This window comes from Anser anser, assembly GCF_964211835.1.
Source record: "Anser anser genome assembly, chromosome: W".
Lineage (NCBI taxonomy): Eukaryota > Metazoa > Chordata > Aves > Anseriformes > Anatidae > Anser > Anser anser.
Window position 1 is genome coordinate 17,032,685 of NC_139731.1, and position 19,267 is coordinate 17,051,951.

Sequence of the window (19,267 nt, forward strand, 5' to 3'; positions counted from 1 at the left end):
ACGCTCCGTGATTGGCTCGGAGGAACCCATGGCGGAGGTGCCGTGCAGGGCTTGCCGGCAGTATGGGCGGAAGCTGTCGGGCCGGGCCGCGCCGGGCTCAGCTCGGGCCGGGCCGCCGCGGCGCGGTGCCGCAACGAGGTTGGTGGTCGGTGCCGCCCCGGGCCGGGCCGGGCCGGGAGGGGGCGAGGCGGCGGGCGGCGGGCGGTTGGGGCGCCACGCGGTCGGCGGCTTCTGCGGAAACGGCCCTTGTGCGGGGCGGGGGCGGCGCCGCGCCGGAGCGGAGCGGACCGGGCCGGGCGTGCGGCGGGGTCTGCACTGCGCGGGGCTTCGGAGGGCTGGGGGAGAGGGGGGCGAAGCGGCGCGGGGGGGGGCGGTTGCGTGCGCTTGGCCGACTCCCCTCTGGGGCGGATGGACTGCTCCGTCCCGCGGCATGCTGGGAGCTGTAGTTCTGTGGCGCGCGGCCGGTCTTTCCCCGAGCCGGGGCCGGGGCCGGGCCGTGCGCGCCGGGAGGCGCAGGTTGCCGCTGGCTGCGAGCGCGGCTGCCGGCGGTGAGGCGAGCGAGAGCCTTCGGGGGCGCTTCCCCGGAGCGTCGGGCCGGGAGGGGTGGGGGCTGCGGCGGCCGGGCGCGGGTCCTCGCTGCGCTCGATCGTCGGGCTGCGCCTCGGAGGTTTTCCTCCCCCCGCGCGCTGACGGCCGGCTCTCTCCTTTCCCTGCGGCTCACCAGGGCAGAAGCAGCTCCCCGCCGCTGGGACCCCCGCGGGGTTTGTCGCCGAGCGAAGGTGGCGCAGCAGCTGAAGGGAGGAAAGCTGCAGCTGACGTGCTGCAGTCGCAGGTTTCCCAGGAGAAAGAGCAGCCCGTCTGTCCCAGCTGTCCGGGTAAGTCGCAGCGACCTCCGGGTGAAATCCAGGCGTGAAGGGGATTTTGGTGGCTCTCTTAGACGGCTAGCCCTACCAAAGGTCGCATCGGTTACAAAAGGTAGTAGTAACCTTGCAGTTTGTGTGTTCTGTAACGTCTGTAGCACAAGAAACTGGCAGGTGAAGGAATGAGCGGGTACAAATACACGTGACTCTACAGCTGAGATTAAATAACGTGCAGGTTGTTCTGCGTTTTGTCTTTCAAAGCGCGTTGTTTGACTCGGTGATCCTTAACGATGATCCTCGGTGGTCCCTTCCAACTCAGGATATTCCACGATTCTGTTGTTGCCGAGCGCCTGAGCTTTTTGCTCACGTTACTGAGGAAAGGAATGGCTGTGCTTCTTCCCCACCCCCCTCTCTTTTTCTTTTTTTCCTCTCCTCTTCTCCCTCGATGACGGGGACTCGAAATGTTTTTCTCAGATGTCCATGTGAAAATTTAAAAAAAAAAAAAAGAAGCTGATGGTGAACACTGACAGAATTGGGTGACACTTTCAAGGTAGAGGGCAAAGAACGTGGAAATTTCTAGTACGTTAGTGTTACTCTGTTAGCAAAACCGACGTACACGCCGCTTGCTGTTCCTAGTTTTTTGGTTTGGCCTGGTTTTCCTTTCAGAAGTCTCCCCGAAGGCCTCTGTGGACAAAATTTTGTCCCGCTTCAGCTTTAAGAATTATCCTAGAAACAATGAACAAGTGCTTGCAGGGCTTTCCGGAACGCTAGTTGCGGTCAGTCAAGAACGACTTGGGAGGCAATTCCTTTCGTGGAATTGTAGAGTGATCGAGAGATCAAGGCCAGCGTTGTGAAGAAATAGTGCCAGGTTATAGTCACAGGTGACTGCCTTGTGAAGGGAACAGAGGCTCCCATCTGCAGACCAGACCATCTTTACCGAGAGCTTTTCTACCTGCCTGGGGCTTGGATCAGGGACATTGCTAGCGAGCTTACGAGCTTAGTTCAAACTTCAGATCATTCCCTACTCCTGCTCTTTCACGTGGGTACCAACAAAGTTGCAGCAAGAAGTCTGTGTTCAATCAAAATAAATTTCAGGGCCCTGGGAAGATAGCTAAAGGATTCAGAAGCACGGGTTATCGTCTAGCATTTTGGGATATATTAAACACAGCGTAGCCAGCTGGTCAAAAGAGGTGATTCTCCCACTGTATTTAGCGTTGGCGAAGCCTCTCCTTCAATATTGTGTGCGATTCTGGGCTCTACGATATAAAAAGAACGTTAAGATCCCTGAAAGCGTACAGAGGAGGGCAACAAAGCCGGTAAAAGGATTGGAAGGCACGCCCTGTGTGGACGCTACGGTACTTCTGCTAGCTCCTCGGAATTGTATATAGTCATGAGTAATACTCCTGATTCTAAATACATAGTCTTTCCCTGCATATAAGCCGAACGCTATTCTACAATCGTTTGCTTCTTCCGGCAGTGGATTCTGTCTTTCAGTGATTTGTGGGTACTTTACATGTCCTGGATATTGCTTTCCAGATACCTGGAGCTTGCTAGCTTTTCTGTCTCCCAGACGTGTGGCTGGTAGTGGTCTAGTCTTGTGAGCTGTGCTGCCGTGAAGTCTGTCACCTGTTGATGCTGAAGGCACTTTTCTAGAAAGAGGAAGGTGGTAGGTACAGTTTCACACCAGGACATCAACAAAATCACGTACTCTTTTTATCATCTCCAGACGTGTTTCCTTCGGTGGCTTCTGGACTTTGGTCCATATTGTAGGCCCCGAGAAGGAAGGAGGAGGTTGGCTTTTCATAACCACAGTTTCTTCCAGCTGTTTCAGATGGATTTCATGGTTGATTCTAGTTGAAATGACTGCCTCAGGAAAAAAAACAACAAAAATGATAGAAACTGTTCCAAAAGTTTGGCGATCCCTGTTTCTCTTGGCTGAAACTGTTTTTATTCTACTGTGACCTTTTTAAGATAGGCAAAAATAAAATTCTGTGTAGCATCCAAGATGCAAATGAACCTTCAGTTTATGAGATAGCAAGGCTAACTTTGAGTTTTGATCAGACTGGTGATGTTTCTTGTTGCCTTTCCTAGGCCTTTTCCAAAAGCTTAAACGTGTAAGTTGCTCTTCGACGCTGATGAGCATTGGGGTGATGTTTTCATAGGATTATGTGCAGTACCGAGGCCTGATTTCCCCTTTTGCCTCTGCATTTCTTCACGTTTATCTGCTTTGAATTGTACTTGCTATTTGGTTGCATAGCGGCTGCAAAGGAATCACAGGCTGGTTGAGGTCGGAAGGACCTCCAGAGGTCACCTGGTCCAACACCCCTGCTCAAGCAGAGCCACCCAGATCTGGTTTTCCAGGACCACGTCCAAACAGGTTTTGAAACCTCACAAAGACTGTGACTCCACGACCTCCCTGGGCAGCCTACGCTAGTGCTCAGTCACCCTCACAGCGAAAAAGTATTTACTGATGTTCAGGAAACCACAGGAGGGGAACATCCTATGTTTCGGCCTGTGTCTGTTGCCTCCTTTTTTGTTCCTTGGGTACCAGTTAGAAAAGTCTGGCTTTGTCTTCCTTCCACCCTCCCTTCGTGTATTTACAGACGTCGATGAGGTCCCCTCCAAGCCTCCTCTTCTCCAGGCCGAACGGTCCCAGCTCTCCCAGCCTGTCCTCATAGGAAAGGTGCTTCAGTCCCTTACCGTCCTCGTGGCCCTCCGTTGGACTCTTTGCAGTGTGTCCAGGTCTCTCCTGTACTGGGAGGCCCAGGCCCAGCACTCCAGGTGCGGCCTCACCGTTCCTGAGCAGAGGCGGAGGATCGCCTTTCTTGACCTGCTGGCAATACTTTGCCTAATGCCACCCAGGATACCCTCAGCTGCTTTTGCAGCAAAGGCACATTGCTGTTTCGTGTTCAAGTTGGCGTCCACCAGGAAACTTAGCTCCTTTTCCGAGAAGTTCCTTTCTGGGAAAAAGTGCGATATCAGCGCTTTTCACTTTGTCCTACTGCAATAAATTTGTATCAGCTATAAAGCTTTTCATCTTGTAACCCCACGTCTCAGACAATTACAAGTATGGTGAACAGCAAAAGTAAAGGTGAAATCTTACTGCGACCCTTCCTCTACCATGGAACGTGGTTACTCCCATTCTTTCTTTTGTCTTCTGTCTTCCAAAACACGCTTTAAATATTCAGGTACCTTTTTAAAATGAACTCTTATCTCCTCGCGTGTGTCACTTTTTTTCAAAGAACACGAAAATACGCTCTACTTTATAAAGTATGACCTCGCTTTAAAAAGCTGTTTTAACGCTCCTTAATTAAGTCTTCTTAATCAAGTGTCCGCTAGTTCTTTTCTTACCTCCTGTTATTTTCCTTAACGTGGGAATTCCTGCTCTGGCAATTTCTGTAGGACGCTTCTGAAATAGAAGTCCGGGCCTATTAGTCACATTTCAAGTCATCTGTCCTACAGACAATTTCAAGAGAGTTAAAAATGAAAACGTAGCTTATCCGTGAGCTACTTGAGAACTCCTTAGTGAAATGCTGCGTGAGCCTTTTGACTTGTTACTTCTGCTTCTGTTTCAAAACTTGTTCTGTATCGTTTCAGTTTGAGACAGGTTCTTTGATATCCACGCCAAGAAGAAAACCTTTCTTCCGTAGGAACCCTTCAGTGTGCACAGGGAGAGGTGTGGAGAGAGCAGCTATTCTGCAAGCTGTTACTCAGGCCGCTTTTGGCTTCCAGCGCCGTTTGTACGTTCCCGTGTTGTTTTGCAATCTTTTCTCTTTTCGTTAGTTGTCTAATTAAACTTTTTCAAAGGATGCCTCCCTGTTTTCAGTTTTCTCCTACGCCCTGAGATTTAGCCGTCCTTGTATTCTTTTGCTCTTTGTCAAGTCTCTTTGATACAAGCTGTGTGCAGCTTTGATACAAGCTTGTTTGTCCCCTGTGACCTGGATGATCTTGCTGAATCTCCGTGATGCCTTGGAAAGGGCTATGCTCGGGGACCGTGGCAGCATTTTGGTATCTGATACAGATTTTCCTGTTCTGGCATACAGTGAATTTCTTTGATATGTCTATTAGGACCGTACCTGTTTTCCTGCTTTGAGTAAGGAGTTGGAAGATGAAAGGTTAGCGTTCCTTTCCTCCCACATGGGCTGTAACCTTTGTCTGCGTGTCTTGTGGTTGTGTTTTGTTTGTTTGTTTTGGCAGGCCCTCCAGCAGAGCAGCAGGGTGAAAGGGCTCGAGCTGGTGGCAGGACCCTGGCAGCTCTGCAGCCTGAGCAGGTGAGAGAACAGTATGTGCTCACTCTTTAAGGTTGGGAACACGTGGCAAGCCTTAAAATACAGGTTTATAACACAAATGGGTCCTGGAAAAAATCAGCTGGCTCCAAGCATTCAGGGAGTCAAGACGGTGAGAAGATGTGTCAGTAGAAATGAGCTGAAGTGAGCCAGATGTCAAACACCATGGACTTCATATAAGGATGCAGTTCAGAAACTTTTCTCTTTCAGAGAGCGGAGATTGATTATTGTCTTGCTGACTTATTACCTGATCAGAGAGAAGAAATTCTCTTGGCAAACGAGGACTTAGAAGAAGCTGAAAATAAAGGTAATATTATGGGTCCTTTCATGGTACTCCTGTTGTCATGAGCTTTTCTGGGCCTCAAAGGAAATGGGCAGAACTAGAATATTCCGTCACCTGCAATTGGATATTATGGCTGTCACAGGTTAGTGAGCCCAGGACTTTGAGAGCTTGTCAGTGGAAACAGCTGCAGCTTCCATAATTACATGAGAGATGTCTTCATCAGAGAAGACAGAGAGGCCTTTGAAAACAGCAACCCACAGCGTTGTTTAAAAAAATAAAAATCTAAATAAATAAATAGCGTTTTATTTTGCCAAAGGAGGCTCGCTTTAGAAATTGAATATAGCAAGTATCTGCCCTGTTATCGTCATGTATGAAATAGCATGAGTATCTCCTGGGCTGGTTAACGTAATGTTTGGCCCCTGTGGGGAAGGTTGTTACTGAAAAATGATGCTTTCCGGAACGAACCGTGTTACCTTCTGACCGAGGAAAGTACAGTTCAGGCAGCATAGGCTAAATCCGTTCTTTTGTGTTCGAGGGGTGCATCGAGAAGCTGGTCTTGGGTTAGAAAATGTGTGAAACTGGCACGTCACAAACTGTAATGCAGAGAGATCTTTGATAACAAAAGCGTATTTCTGTTGGTGAGTTACTGGAAGGCTGCAAGAAGTCTTGCCTCAAAAGACTCTTCTGAAATGAATTCTGTTGCCATCCCAATTTTTTTTCTCTACGGGCACATTCTTGGGACTTGCTTCTGCAATGTCGAGAGTTATGCAGGGTTGGTTTTTGATACCCAGCGTAGAGAAGGAGTTAGCTTACATTCAGGTGCTGCGGTTTCTGCACGTGTCTTATAATGTAGGTTCCCTGCCTAACTTGCAATTTATGAGGTTCCTACCAATGAGCACTTTCCTGTCCATGCCGAACACAGCTGAGTTGCAGGCTACCATTAAACATCAAATGTTTGATATAGATTGTTAATAACAAATGGCAACTGTTAAGAATATATGCTAAAAAAAATTAGCACAGAAAGTAGAAGCTCTAGGCTGTGAGTGGTCTGTCCCATACTGATACTGCATGTTTGCACTGAGGCAGAATGATTGCTTTCACTCACTTGTGGAGCGATGAGTCTAGGCTCTCACTGCTAGTATTTTTAGCAAGACGGATTGAGCATTTCTCTAACATATGAGCAAGTGTTTGAGGAGCAAGTGATGGGTATGGGCACTTAGAAAGAGACTGCCAAAGGGCAGCTTCCTATTTTATAACTGAATTTTGTGAGCGTTGGTCCTCGTTTCATACTGAAGGGGAGTATGCTCTAGTGAAGGGAGTATGTTCACGTGAAAGGAAAAGGCCCTAGTCTCCCTCGTCTGCCATTATTACTTCCTTGCTGCTAGCTCTGTTCTTCATAGAAAGCCAGTATGTTTCCTCGTCACATTCTAGTCTGCCTGCCTAGACTTCAGCCTTTGCCTCCTGGGTCTCTTGCCTTGCATAGACAATCTCTCCCCTTCTCCTCTTCATCTTCATCTCATTTGTAAACCTTTTATCAGGCTGATTCTTACTGCCTTCCCACCCCCACCCTCCAACCTTTTTCTATTTTTTCCTTTTTTTCTATTTTTTTTACAGACTTAGGATGGCTTGTCTTGTTAGTTACTTTTTTTCCTGCCAGCCCCCAGCCTCAAGTTCTCCGATGCGACTTCAGAGGATCATCTTTGATACCTCCGCATCTGAATAATACGGTTTCTGTCCCATGCTGTAGCTGACGGCAGGACGGACTCTGAGTGCAGAGGAGAGGTTGCTTCCTCCCTAGTTTCCTATTGCGTCTCATACTGGTTTGGGTAAGCAATTACAGAGGAAATTTGACTTCTCCGTGGAGCAGCGTGCGCCTGACAGCTAGCTGGAGACAGCACACACGGCATTGAGTCAGCGCTCCGAGTGCGGTCCTGAGTTGCAGTAAAGGTAAAACAATTGCAGACTGACAGTTTAGCTTCTAAGGAGCACATACAAATAGCAGGTTTGCCTCTAATGCTTAAAAGACGAGGTTCCGAGATCACATTTCACGGACTGCTTCCTATAGATTTCAAGAAATGCAATCGTTCTGAAGCACAGCCGCGCTCCGTTATTGTTGAAAGGGAACAAACTGGTTTGAGACCCGTTACCTGCGAGGGAACCGAGGGCGGAAGTGACGTCAGGGCGTGCCTTCCCTGAGGGCCAAAACGGCTCCGTGATTGGCTGGACCGTGAGGGCGGATGTGGTGTCCTGGCGAGCCGTCATTGAGGGCGGATACGCTTCATGATTGGCTGGGAACCCAGGGCGGAAGCGGCGTCACGGCTAGCCTTAACTCAGGGCGGAAACGCTCCGTGATTGGCTCGGAGGAACCCAGGGCGGAGGTGCCGTGCAGGGCTTGCCGGCACTATGGGCGGAAGCTGTCGGGCCGGGCCGGGCCGCCGAGGCGCGGTGCCGCAACGAAGTTGGTGGTCGGTGCCGCCCCGGGCCGGGCCGGGAGGGGGCCAGGCGGCGGGCGGTTGGGGCGCCACGCGGTCGGCGGCTTCTGCGGAAACGGCCCTTGTGCGGGGCGGGGGCGGCGCCGCGCCGGAGCGGAGCGGACCGGGCCGGGCGTGCGGCGGGGTCTGCACTGCGCAGGGCTTCGGAGGGCTGGGGGAGAGGGGGGCGAAGCGGCGCGGGGGGGGGCGGTTGCGTGCGCTTGGCCGACTCCCCTCTGGGGCGGATGGACTGCTCCGTCCCGCGGCATGCTGGGAGCTGTAGTTCTGTGGCGCGCGGCCGGTCTTTCCCCGAGCCGGGGCCGGGGCCGGGCCGTGCGCGCCGGGAGGCGCAGGTTGCCGCTGGCTGCGAGCGCGGCTGCCGGCGGTGAGGCGAGCGAGAGCCTTCGGGGGCGCTTCCCCGGAGCGTCGGGCCGGGAGGGGTGGGGGCTGCGGCGGCCGGGCGCGGGTCCTCGCTGCGCTCGATCGTCGGGCTGCGCCTCGGAGGTTTTCCTCCCCCCGCGTGCTGACGGCCGGCTCTCTCCTTTCCCTGCGGCTCACCAGGGCAGAAGCAGCTCCCCGCCGCTGGGACCCCCGCGGGGTTTGTCGCCGAGCGAAGGTGGCGCAGCAGCTGAAGGGAGGAAAGCTGCAGCTGGCGTGCTGCAGTCGCAGGTTTCCCAGGAGAAAGAGCAGCCCGTCTGTCCCAGCTGTCCGGGTAAGTCGCAGCGACCTCCGGGTGAAATCCAGGTGTGCTCTAGTAACTTTCCTGCACCTCAGGCTCAAAGGCCTGATTGAATTTGCAGAAGCGCGAACCACTCGGCGCGGGGAAGCGCAAAGGAAAGCCGCATGGTGCCTGCCAAGCTGTAGTAGCTTCTTAGACCTAGAACGAATTGGCCTGTCGACCTCTGTCTCTTTGTTGCTCAGTCTGTGGTACAAGAGGCTAACCTTTGTCCCGCCTCAGCTTTCAGAGTTGTCCTAGAAATACACCGGTGCTTGCGGGGCTTTCCAGAACGCTGGTTGTGGTCGGTCAAGACAGACGTGAGCGGTGATTTCTGCCTGTCTGTCTGTCTGTTGGTTATGTCCCGAGAGTTTTGCTTGAACTGTGTGCAACAAAAGAGGCCTTGGGCCCGTACTGAGCAGCGAGAGAAAGCAAAACTCCAGGTAAGCGCTGGCCGTGGCAAAGTTGCTTGGGAATTGAGCGGCTGGGGGCTTTCCAGCGGAACTCGATACGCAGACAGAAACGTGACCTTCGAGGTCTGCCTTGCGTTGAAGCTGTGGTGTTTGACCCATAACTGTATGGAGTTGCTAAATCCTAGAGGGAATGATAGAGACGTCCCTGGTGCAGCCTTTTTTGCCACAGTCATTGCAGAAATGTTGGAAACGTGAGTATCATCCCTCTCTTTAAATTCACCTTTTAAAGCATTCTTTCTGCAGACTCCTGTCTGTGGTTTAGGTACTTGATTTGCGTGAAACAGAGCCAGACTTTCCTATTAACTAGCGCCCTGATTGAAATTGCCTGTCGTCAGAGAACAGGAGCTATCAATGGTGCTTGGCAGTTTAAAATCTCTTGGCTTCTACGGAGGCTAACTTGCCAAAGCGAATAGGAAGTAGCCTAAAGTTCGGTAAAGACGCTGAATAGAAAAGGTCCTCTTCTTGACGGGAAAAGAGCTTCGCAGAACATGAACTCTGTTTCCCGTAGGGCTCCCTACTTACCCACCCGTTCAGCGATTATTGCAGGCTTTGACTGGTCCCCTCAGGTCCAATATCGCACAAGTGTTGTGCTGCAGACGGTGCCTTAGCTTACTTTCCATCTCGTGCTGCGTTACTTATACCCGCAGAAGACTTACTTCAGCGTCAAATAAACCCTGTGCGAAGCGTCCCCGACTCATGCCAGTGGGACCATCCCGTTGTGGCTGGTAAAATCCAGGAACAGGACGATGCTTGGAGGAACGTAACCTATGGAGGAGCAGGCAACAGTCTCCTGTTAGGCAACAGGTTTTCGAGACTGGTTTTCCCACCCGCCCGCGCATTTTGAAGGAGGCAGTCCCTAAGCTGATGCAATCCAACTGCATCTAAGCTGTAGGTTGTTACTTCCATAAGTTATAAAGGAACTTAACTTTTTTTTGTTTGTTTTTGTTTTTTTTTTTTAAATCGAGGCTCGTGTGCGTGCGTTTGGCTTGTTCCGATGGCTGGTGTAGATGATCGCTCACGTGCCCCAAAGCTCCCTGTGCTGATGTTGGATCTGCCCCTCGGTAAAGGACGGCATCCCGTGTGTTCAGCTTTTCTTCCTTACTGTGTCATATGTATGTATGTCTTTATTTACTTTTCTGAAAGAAAGGGTGGATTTTTCATGGGTCTCTCTGTGAGCGTATCGAACCAGGCCGCAGTAAATACGTGTAAGCGAGTAGGCTGCAGCGCGTACTGGGCAGTATCGGAGTGCTACTCTGCTAGCAGTGGAGAGCCAGGTGAAGGTGTCTAGGGTAAGGGCTTGTTCTGCCTCAGGTTGAACGGAAAGTTTCTGAAGTTGAGCATCCCGGGGGATGTTTGTAGGACTATTGTTAGACGATAAAAGTTCAAATGGCTGTCGACGAAGGGGATTTTGTTGGCTCTTTTAGATAGCTATTCCTACCAAAGATCGCATCGGTTACAAAAGGTTGTAGTAACCTCGCAGTCTCTATGTTCTGTAGCGTCTGTAGCAAAATAAACTGTCAGATGACTAAATGAGCAGGTACAAATACACGTGACTCTACAGCTGAGATAAAATAACATGCAGTTTCTTCTGTGTTTTGTCTTTCAAAGCACATTGTTGCCGAGCGCCTGAGCTTTTTGCTCGCGTTACTGAGGCAAGGAATGAAGGAATGGCTGCGCTTCTTCCCCCCTCATCCCTCTCTTTTTTTTTTTCTCCTCCTCTCCCTTGATGACAGGGACTCGAAATGTTTTCCTCAGATGTCCACGTGAAAATTAAAAAAAAAAAAAAGGCGATGGTGAACACTGACAGAATTGGGTGACTTTTTCAAGGTAGAGGGCAAAGAACGTGGAAATTTCTAGTACGTTAGCGTTACTCTGTTAACAGAACCAACGTACATGCCGCTTGCTGTTCCTAGTTTTTTGGTTTGGTTTTCCTTTCAGTAGTCTCCCCAAAGGCTCCACAAAGGACACCTTGTGTATCTTTTCTGTTCTTCCAGGATTCATTCGTCAGGAAAGACGACCGTGAAATCTGAGGGCTGTGGACGAGGGCTGTGGAACCATCTGGAAGATGGTTGTTGCAGTTGCCTTTGGTCACGTCATTCGTCCTTTTAGCTTGCCCTTTACTTTACCTTGAGTGGAATTTTTCTTGCCACGCTATGTTTGCAGTGGTAACATTGCTGCCGAGGTGTTTTTTGACTAAAAATGATCTTAACTGTAGTAGTGAATTCACAGCGTGTGGCTTTGTGTACTGACTCCCATGATCACAACTTTTTTTTTTTTTTTCCTTTGTCATAGATAGGAGAAAAGCTCTTTCCAGAGAGATGGAGAAGGAATTGATTATACCTCTGCCTCATCCTGTGAGACCGGAAGACGGTGAGTGACTAACTGTAAGCTGCAATTCTCAGGAGTCGCATGGCTAAGAGTCTCGGGTTCCTTCTCTGCCTGACCCCCAGGGCCTTAGGCATGGGAAATCTTAGGCTTAATGTTTTTCCCTATGAAATACTGTCACGCTAAGGGGCGTAGCTGACTAACTGTTACGGGTCTGGTCGGATTCAGGTTACTGAACTATCACGGTCACGGATTCACCAATAACGTAGCACGCCCTCGCTCTAGTCGCGTTCAATGAGAACTGTCACGGCTAGGAACAATGCAATGAACAGCAATTTATTACAGCAACAAGGACACAGGTTCTTTGGATCGCTGGCGATAAATTCACTGTCCGCGAAAGCAAGCGAGCACGCATGAAATACACAGGTACTCGTCCTGGCTGTTAATGCATTAAAAGGCACAAAGGCTCTAGAGATTTCTAAGTTTCCAAGGAGACACCTGGTACAACCAAGCGTTCAAATATTACCCCACGGCGTCCCAGTGCGGGGGGAAGAGAGGCTCAGCCCGTCGACTGATCCTGGAAGTCAGAAAGGTATCCTTGGTGATGGTATCTTCCCTAACACCCCCTTTCACTTAAGACAGTTTACATCTATTTTCTCTCCTTTAGGTGGGGCTTGAGTGACTCTAGTCAGGCATACCTTGGTTATGTTTGGTGTAAAGTTTTCTTGCTTTCATTTAAAGGTAGAGGGGTCTGAGAAACTCAGAGCATGCCCTCAGTGAGGGGTGGTCGCACCTTGGAGACACGGAGCTTTTGGGATGGAGGTGTGTTTTGGTATTATGATGATATTAGAATGAGCAAAAGTTCCCTAGAGTGCAGTGTTTTGTTAAAAACATGACAGGTCGTTGGCTCAGGGTAGCAAACGTGCAGCTTATCGGTCTCAGTGTGCACAAGAGCATCTGGTCCCCATCTGGTCGCAGAGCCTATCCGTGGTGTTTCCACTGCGCTTTACGCTCCGTCCCCTTCCTTAGAGTCAGCACACCAAGTTCCCCTAGTGCGATAGCACGTAAAGTTGGAGGCCTAGGGAACGCTTAGGTAGCGCAGCTACCCTCCACCCTGAAAGCTTCTTCGATGCTGTACGCTTTCTTTAAAAGGTGAATATGAGTTTAATTTGCCTTGTTACTTAAGGCAATTACTCCGCAACTGCCCAAAGCAGCGACAGTGAGAAGCCCACTTCCAGCATCCGCTCCCCACGCAGGGAGGGACGGACGGACAGACGGACGCCGCTCTTTGCCTTGCCCGCCAGGGGAAGGGGAGAACGACCGGGCAGGGAGCCCCACCGCAGCCCCCCTCCCGGGAGTCCTGCACAGCAGTTTAATAAAGTTTGCTTTCCGGCCTGTGCCCCCTTTGGTGGTTGCCATCGGGGGAAGTGGCTGCCGCCGTCTGTGTGTGGGTGCAGGTTCCGTAGCGGGGTGGGTGTGGAGGGGGGGCGTGGCCCCGTGTCCACCGGCCGCTGGATGCTGACGACCCCTCGGAGTGCGGGGCCAGCCCTGCCGGGTGGGGGGGCAGCTCACTGCTGTCTTTGCTCCCCATGCTGGGGGGACTGCTCTGGGTGGCGGGGGCTGCTTGCAGAGGCGCAAGTGGGGAGGGGGCTGGGGGTTCCCGGCAGGACCCCCAGGGCAGGGGATGGCGTTGTGGAGGCCGGGTCCCGGGGGATTGGCGGCTGGGGCAAGCAAAGCCCAGGAGGGGGTGGCATGGGGTGGCAGGCACAGGTCCGCGGGTGCTGGGCTGCAGGTGGGGAAGCCTGGGGCTGGCTCCATGGTGTCTGCAGTGTCAAGCCGCCAGGAGCACCATTCCCCAAGCAAGCCGGGAGTTGTGGTCATTGGGCTCTGAGCATCCCGTTGCCCATGTTGGGTTCGTTGTTATTATCTCCCTGCCTTTTTTGTCCCGATAAAAAATGTACTGTTTCAGCTTGCCACCGCTCAGCTTCCCAGCCGTGAGCGGCACGTTGCTCAAGGCAGACCCTTCCTCCCTGAGGCGGCGTGGGGTGCAAATTTCTGCTGTTTTCGTTTGTGCTTTCTCTGGGAAAATGGTCTGGGAAGCTGTCCCTGCTGCCCTCAGGACGCATCCTGCCGGCGAGAAGCGGGTACTGCAGGCGGCGAGGGGCCACGCATGCGCGGTGGCGCCTTTGAATGCCCCCTTCCGCCGCCTGCTGGTGAAAATCCGGTACTGCAGGCGCCTTGGGTCAGCGCATATGCTGTGGTGCCCCCTGGGGCCTTCTGCGCCGCCTGGTGGCGAAAAGTGGGTACTTCAGGCGCCTCGGGGCTGCTCATATGCTGTGGCGCCCTCTGCGCCACCAGGTGGCGAAAAGTGGGTACTGCAGGCGCCTCGGGGCACCGCATACGCTGTGGCGCCCTCTGCCGCCGCCTGGTGGCGAAAAGTGGGTACTGCAGGCGCCTCGGGGCCGCGCATATGCTGTGGCGCCCTCTGCGCCACCAGGTGGCAAAAAGTGGGTACTGCAGGCGCCTCGGGGCCGCGCATATGCTGTGGCGCCCTCTGCCGCCACCTGGTGGCCAAAAGTGGGTACTGCAGGCGCCGCGGGGCCGCGCATGCGCGGTGGCGCCCCCCGGCGCCCTCTGCCGCCGCCTGGTGGCCAAAAGTGGGTACTGCAGGCGCCGCGGGGCCGCGCATGCGCGGTGGCGCCCCCCGGCGCCCTCTGCCGCCGCCTGGTGGCCAAAAGTGGGTACTGCAGGCGCCGGGGGGCCGCGCATGCGCGGTGGCGCCCCCGGCGCCCTCTGCCGCCGCCTGGTGGCCAAACGTGGGTACTGCAGGCGCCCCGGGGCCGCGCATGCGCGGTGGCGCCCCCCGGCGCCCTCTGCCGCCGCCTGGTGGCCAAAAGTGGGTACTGCAGGCGCCGGGGGGCCGCGCATGCGCGGTGGCGCCCCCGGCGCCCTCTGCCGCCGCCTGGTGGCCAAAAGTGGGTACTGCAGGCGCCGGGGGGCCGCGCATGCGCGGTGGCGCCCCCCGGCGCCCTCTGCCGCCGCCTGGTGGCCAAAAGTGGGTACTGCAGGCGCCCCGGGGCCGCGCATGCGCGGTGGCGCCCCCCGGCGCCCTCTGCCGCCGCCTGGTGGCCAAAAGTGGGTACTGCAGGAGCCCCGGGGCCGCGCATGCGCGGTGGCGCCCCCCGGCGCCTTCTGCCGCCGCCTGGTGGCCAAAAGTGGGTACTGCAGGCGTCGGGGGGACGCGCATGCGCGGTGGCGCCCCCCGGCGCCCTCTGCCGCCGCCTGGTGGCCAAAAGTGGGTACTGCAGGCGCCGCGGGGCCGCGCATGCGCGGTGGCGCCCCCCGGCGCCCTCTGCCGCCGCCTGGTGGCCAAAAGTGGGTACTGCAGGCGCCGCGGGGCCGCGCATGCGCGGTGGCGCCCCCCGGCGCCCTCTGCCGCCGCCTGGTGGCCGAAGGTGGGTACTGCAGGCGCCCCGGGGCCGCGCATGCGCGGTGGCGCCCCCCGGCGCCCTCTGCCGCCGCCTGGTGGCCAAAAGTGGGTACTGCAGGCGCCGCGGGGCCGCGCATGCGCGGTGGCGCCCCCCGGCGCCCTCTGCCGCCGCCTGGTGGCCGAAGGTGGGTACTGCAGGCGCCCCGGGGCCGCGCATGCGCGGTGGCGCCCCCCGGCGCCCTCTGCCGCCGCCTGGTGGCCAAAAGTGGGTACTGCAGGCGCCGCGGGGCCGCGCATGCGCGGTGGCGCCCCCCGGCGCCCTCTGCCGCCGCCTGGTGGCCAAAAGTGGGTACTGCAGGCGCCGCGGGGCCGCGCATGCGCGGTGGCGCCCCCCGGCGCCCTCTGCCGCCGCCTGGTGGCCAAAGGTGGGTACTGCAGGCGCCCCGGGGCCGCGCATGCGCGGTGGCGCCCCCCGGCGCCCTCTGCCGCCGCCTGGTGGCCAAAAGTGGGTACTGCAGGCGCCGCGGGGCCGCGCATGCGCGGTGGCGCCCCCCGGCGCCCTCTGCCGCCGCCTGGTGGCCAAAGTGGGTACTGCAGGCGCCCCGGGGCCGCGCATGCGCGGTGGCGCCCCCCGGCGCCCTCTGCCGCCGCCTGGTGGCCGAAGGTGGGTACTGCAGGCGCCCCGGGGCCGCGCATGCGCGGTGGCGCCCCCCGGCGCCCTCTGCCGCCGCCTGGTGGCCAAAAGTGGGTACTGCAGGCGCCGCGGGGCCGCGCATGCGCGGTGGCGCCCCCCGGCGCCCTCTGCCGCCGCCTGGTGGCCGAAGGTGGGTACTGCAGGCGCCCCGGGGCCGCGCATGCGCGGTGGCGCCCCCCGGCGCCCTCTGCCGCCGCCTGGTGGCCAAAAGTGGGTACTGCAGGCGCCGGGGGGCCGCGCATGCGCGGTGGCGACCCCGGCGCCCTCTGCCGCCGCCTGGTGGCCAAAAGTGGGTACTGCAGGCGCCGGGGTCCGCGCATGCGCGGTGGCGCCCCCCGGCGCCCTCTGCCGCCGCCTGGTGGCCAAAAGTGGGTACTGCAGGCGCCGGGGGGCCGCGCATGCGCGGTGCCGCCCCCGGCGCCCTCTGCCGCCTCCTGGTGGCCAAGGGTGGGTACTGCAGGCGCCGCGGGGCCGCGCATGCGCGGTGGCGCCCCCTGGCGCCCTCTGCCGCCGCCTGGTGGCCAAAGGTGGGTACTGCAGGCGCCGCGGGGCCGCGCATGCGCGGTGGCGCCCCCCGGCGCCCTCTGCCGCCGCCTGGTGGCCAAAAGTGGGTACTGCAGGCGCCCCGGGGCCGCGCATGCGCGGTGGCGCCCCCCGGCGCCCTCTGCCGCCGCCTGGTGGCCAAAGGTGGGTACTGCAGGCGCCCCGGGGCCGCGCATGCGCGGTGGCGCCCCCCGGCGCCCTCTGCCGCCGCCTGGTGGCCAAAAGTGGGTACTGCAGGCGCCGCGGGGCCGCGCATGCGCGGTGGCGCCCCCCGGCGCCCTCTGCCGCCGCCTGGTGGCCAAAGGTGGGTACTGCAGGCGCCGCGGGGCCGCGCATGCGCGGTGGCGCCCCCCGGCGCCCTCTGCCGCCGCCTGGTGGCCGAAGGTGGGTACTGCAGGCGCCCCGGGGCCGCGCATGCGCGGTGGCGCCCCCCGGCGCCCTCTGCCGCCGCCTGGTGGCCAAAAGTGGGTACTGCAGGCGCCGCGGGGCCGCGCATGCGCGGTGGCGCCCCCGGCGCCCTCTGCCGCCGCCTGGTGGCCAAAAGTGGGTACTGCAGGCGCCCCGGGGCCGCCAGTGATGTTACTACATCATTTACTACATTTTTTCCTGCGAGTGATGTTACTACATTGATTTTGGTTTTGGGGTGTAATATGTTATGCTGTTAAATTTTTCTTCCTGTGCAGAAGAAAAGTTGAGCTAATTCCAGTTAGCTTCAGTAACTTGCTTTCTCATATTGTCATTTCAATATTCAAAGCTGAAGCAAAAGCATTGGTATTGTTGCTTCTAGAGAGACGCCAGTTCTCCGGTCTGTACTCTGCATGCTGTTCAGATAAGCTAGAAAAAAATAAAGTAAAAGAAAAACAGCTGCTGCTTCTCCTGCTCTCTTTCTGCTTTCTACTTTCTTGTGCTTTGCCCCTCCCCTTTCCCAGGTGATTGGCTTTGGGTTCCAGGCAGGGCCTAATGGTAACTGAGTCACAGGCATCCCATCAGAGAGCTCATTCTGCCTGGGCTGCAGTTTGGGGTAAGTGCTTTGTTTTTGCTTCAGTCAGTTGCAGGGGTCTTTAGGTGGGTCAGAGTCTACGGACTGATGCGTTTCCAAGTAGAGATAGGTACATCCTTCTTTGTGAGGTAACAACTAGTAGGATCCTTGCTGATCCTGGCTGGAATAATAATAATGCACAACACAGAAATTATATGAGAAAGGACTGGCCTATAGCAAATCAAAGTGCTCCCAAGTGGTTTTTGTTCTAGTAGTAGGGTACATATATCTTACTCTTTGTATTGGTAATTATTTGGAAACCTAAGGGTTAAAAATAATGACCGGGAAAAATCAACTATTAATTTTGTTTCTAGTGACTGTAGGCCTCAGAGAAGGGCTTGGTCAATTGGCAACTTGGAAAAGGCATGACCAGATAATAGTAAGATGGGATACCCCGTCAAAATAGGGGTGAATGTGACAGAGGGTTATGTACCACAATCTGTCATGTTTGATGCTTGTGAGGTGTTAGCTTGTGGAGATTTAAATGCCCAATGACAACTGAGCAGAGAGAACAAGTAACTGGGAGAGACCCAACAGCCAGATTGAGAACAGCTGTATGGAAACGATCCTCTATTGCCATCAGAGAAAGGGAGAAACTCAAGGAGAAAACAGGAGAGAAAACAGGAGGCTCTCTTTGAAATGTGGCAGTTCAAACATTTGAGATTGAAACAGGGTATGGGGATGTGAATGCCTGGATAGAATGGGTCAAATATGCTGTCCAGAGTCTCAACCGTAGCACTTGCTATGCTTGTGCCTCGGGACGACCGACTGCCCGGATAGTGCCCTTCCCATTGGGGTGGACCAGGGATTCCCAGGGGATGCGATGTATGATTGCATTGTATCAAGAAAAGACTGCCTGGGGAAATGAGGCCTGTAAGTCTCTCTCTTTGCTGTTCCCTTCCTTGCGTGATAGCAATATCAGGGTTCCCCCTGCATTCTCTACAGCTAAAGGTGACCATGCAGCTTGCCTCTCAGGGCAGGGTGTGAGCGCTACCCGGCATCTGGGAGAATTTGCCTTGTGCACGAGGACCTTGAATGCTACCAAGGACCTGATGGGAAACTGCTCAAGACTTGAGATCCCCAGGGCAGATCTGTGGTGGTACTGCGGAGGGAAGATCTTACGGTCCACCCTACCATCTAATTCGGGAGGCATTTTTGCACTTGTTCAATTAGCTATACCCTTCACCCTGGCATTTGAAAGAGAAACATCACAAATACCCAGAAGAAGTAAAAGAGGCTTAGGAATATCATTTGATGATAGAGGGTACATAGATTCTCTTGGGGTGCCTAGAGGAGTTCCCGATGAACAGAAAGCCAGGAATCAAATTGCTGCAGGGTTTGAGTCGCTGTTCTGGTGGGTAACAATCAATAAGAGTATTTATTATAGTCAGCAGATATTCATAAATCATACAAGGGATGCGATAAGAGAAATCGCTGAACAACTAGATGCCACCAGCAAAATGGCTTGGGAAAACAAAATAGATTAGATATGTTGATCGCGGAGAAAGGAGGTGTGTGTGTGTGTGTGTGTGTGTGATACTGAGCAACCATTGTTGCACTTTTATACCCAATAATACTGCCCCAGATGGCACAGTAACTAGAGCGTTGCAAGGGCTTACCACCCTTGCCAGTGAATTGGCAGAATGATTAGGAACAGGCACTTCCATCACAGGATGTTCGGAATCTTGGTTTGGTAAATGGAAAGGGGTCCTAGCGTCCGTATCTGCATCCTTGATCGTAGTACCAGGAGTTTTGACAACCCTTGGTTTTTGCATTATCCCCTGTGTAAAAGGACTAGTACAGCGGTTCACTGAAACTGCACTATCGAAAGAAATGACCGTGGAGCCACCACCTTACTCACGTAAGGTGATGATATTAGAGGGGATGGAAAGCAAAGAAGGTGAAGAAGAGGAAGAGATCTACCAAATTACACCGCAGAGAAAAGTTTTGCAAAAATCAACAATTTATAAAGAAGAAAAGGGGGGAATTGTGGGAATAAAAATGTTGTTTTTGCAGAGTTACGTTGTTTAGAGGGAAGGAATGCGGTGTTGAGTTAGGCTCGCAGTGATAAGAAAGCTTAATGGACAACCTTGTAAAATGCAGACAACCGGACTCCTCAGAGCAGCTAGGTGAAAATCACGGTGTCAA

At 54.9% G+C, this 19,267-nt stretch overlaps 1 protein-coding gene across 12 annotated transcripts; it reads left to right on the forward strand.

Moving 5' to 3' along the window:
* The first annotated feature begins 6 nt into the window (after positions 1-6).
* LOC310888658 (uncharacterized protein) lies at positions 7-13,545 on the forward strand. 12 transcript variants are annotated; one of them, XM_083815573.1, is made up of 11 exons: positions 7-138; positions 725-875; positions 5,058-5,131; positions 5,357-5,453; positions 7,044-7,376; positions 7,495-7,894; positions 8,462-8,612; positions 8,859-8,942; positions 10,054-10,200; positions 11,381-11,458; positions 12,600-13,545. In XM_083815573.1, exons 6-11 carry the CDS (start codon positions 7,667-7,669, stop codon positions 13,409-13,411), a joined length of 1,500 nt encoding a protein of 499 aa, XP_083671699.1. In that variant the 5' UTR covers positions 7-138; positions 725-875; positions 5,058-5,131; positions 5,357-5,453; positions 7,044-7,376; positions 7,495-7,666; the 3' UTR covers positions 13,412-13,545. The 12 variants fall into 12 exon arrangements, with proteins under 12 accessions (XP_083671699.1, XP_083671696.1, XP_083671704.1 ...); XM_083815569.1 differs by lacking the exon at positions 7-138 and adding an exon at positions 346-548; XM_083815574.1 differs by lacking the exon at positions 7-138 and adding an exon at positions 346-548 and having other exon boundaries at positions 7,087-7,376.
* The last annotated feature ends 5,722 nt before the right edge of the window (positions 13,546-19,267 follow it).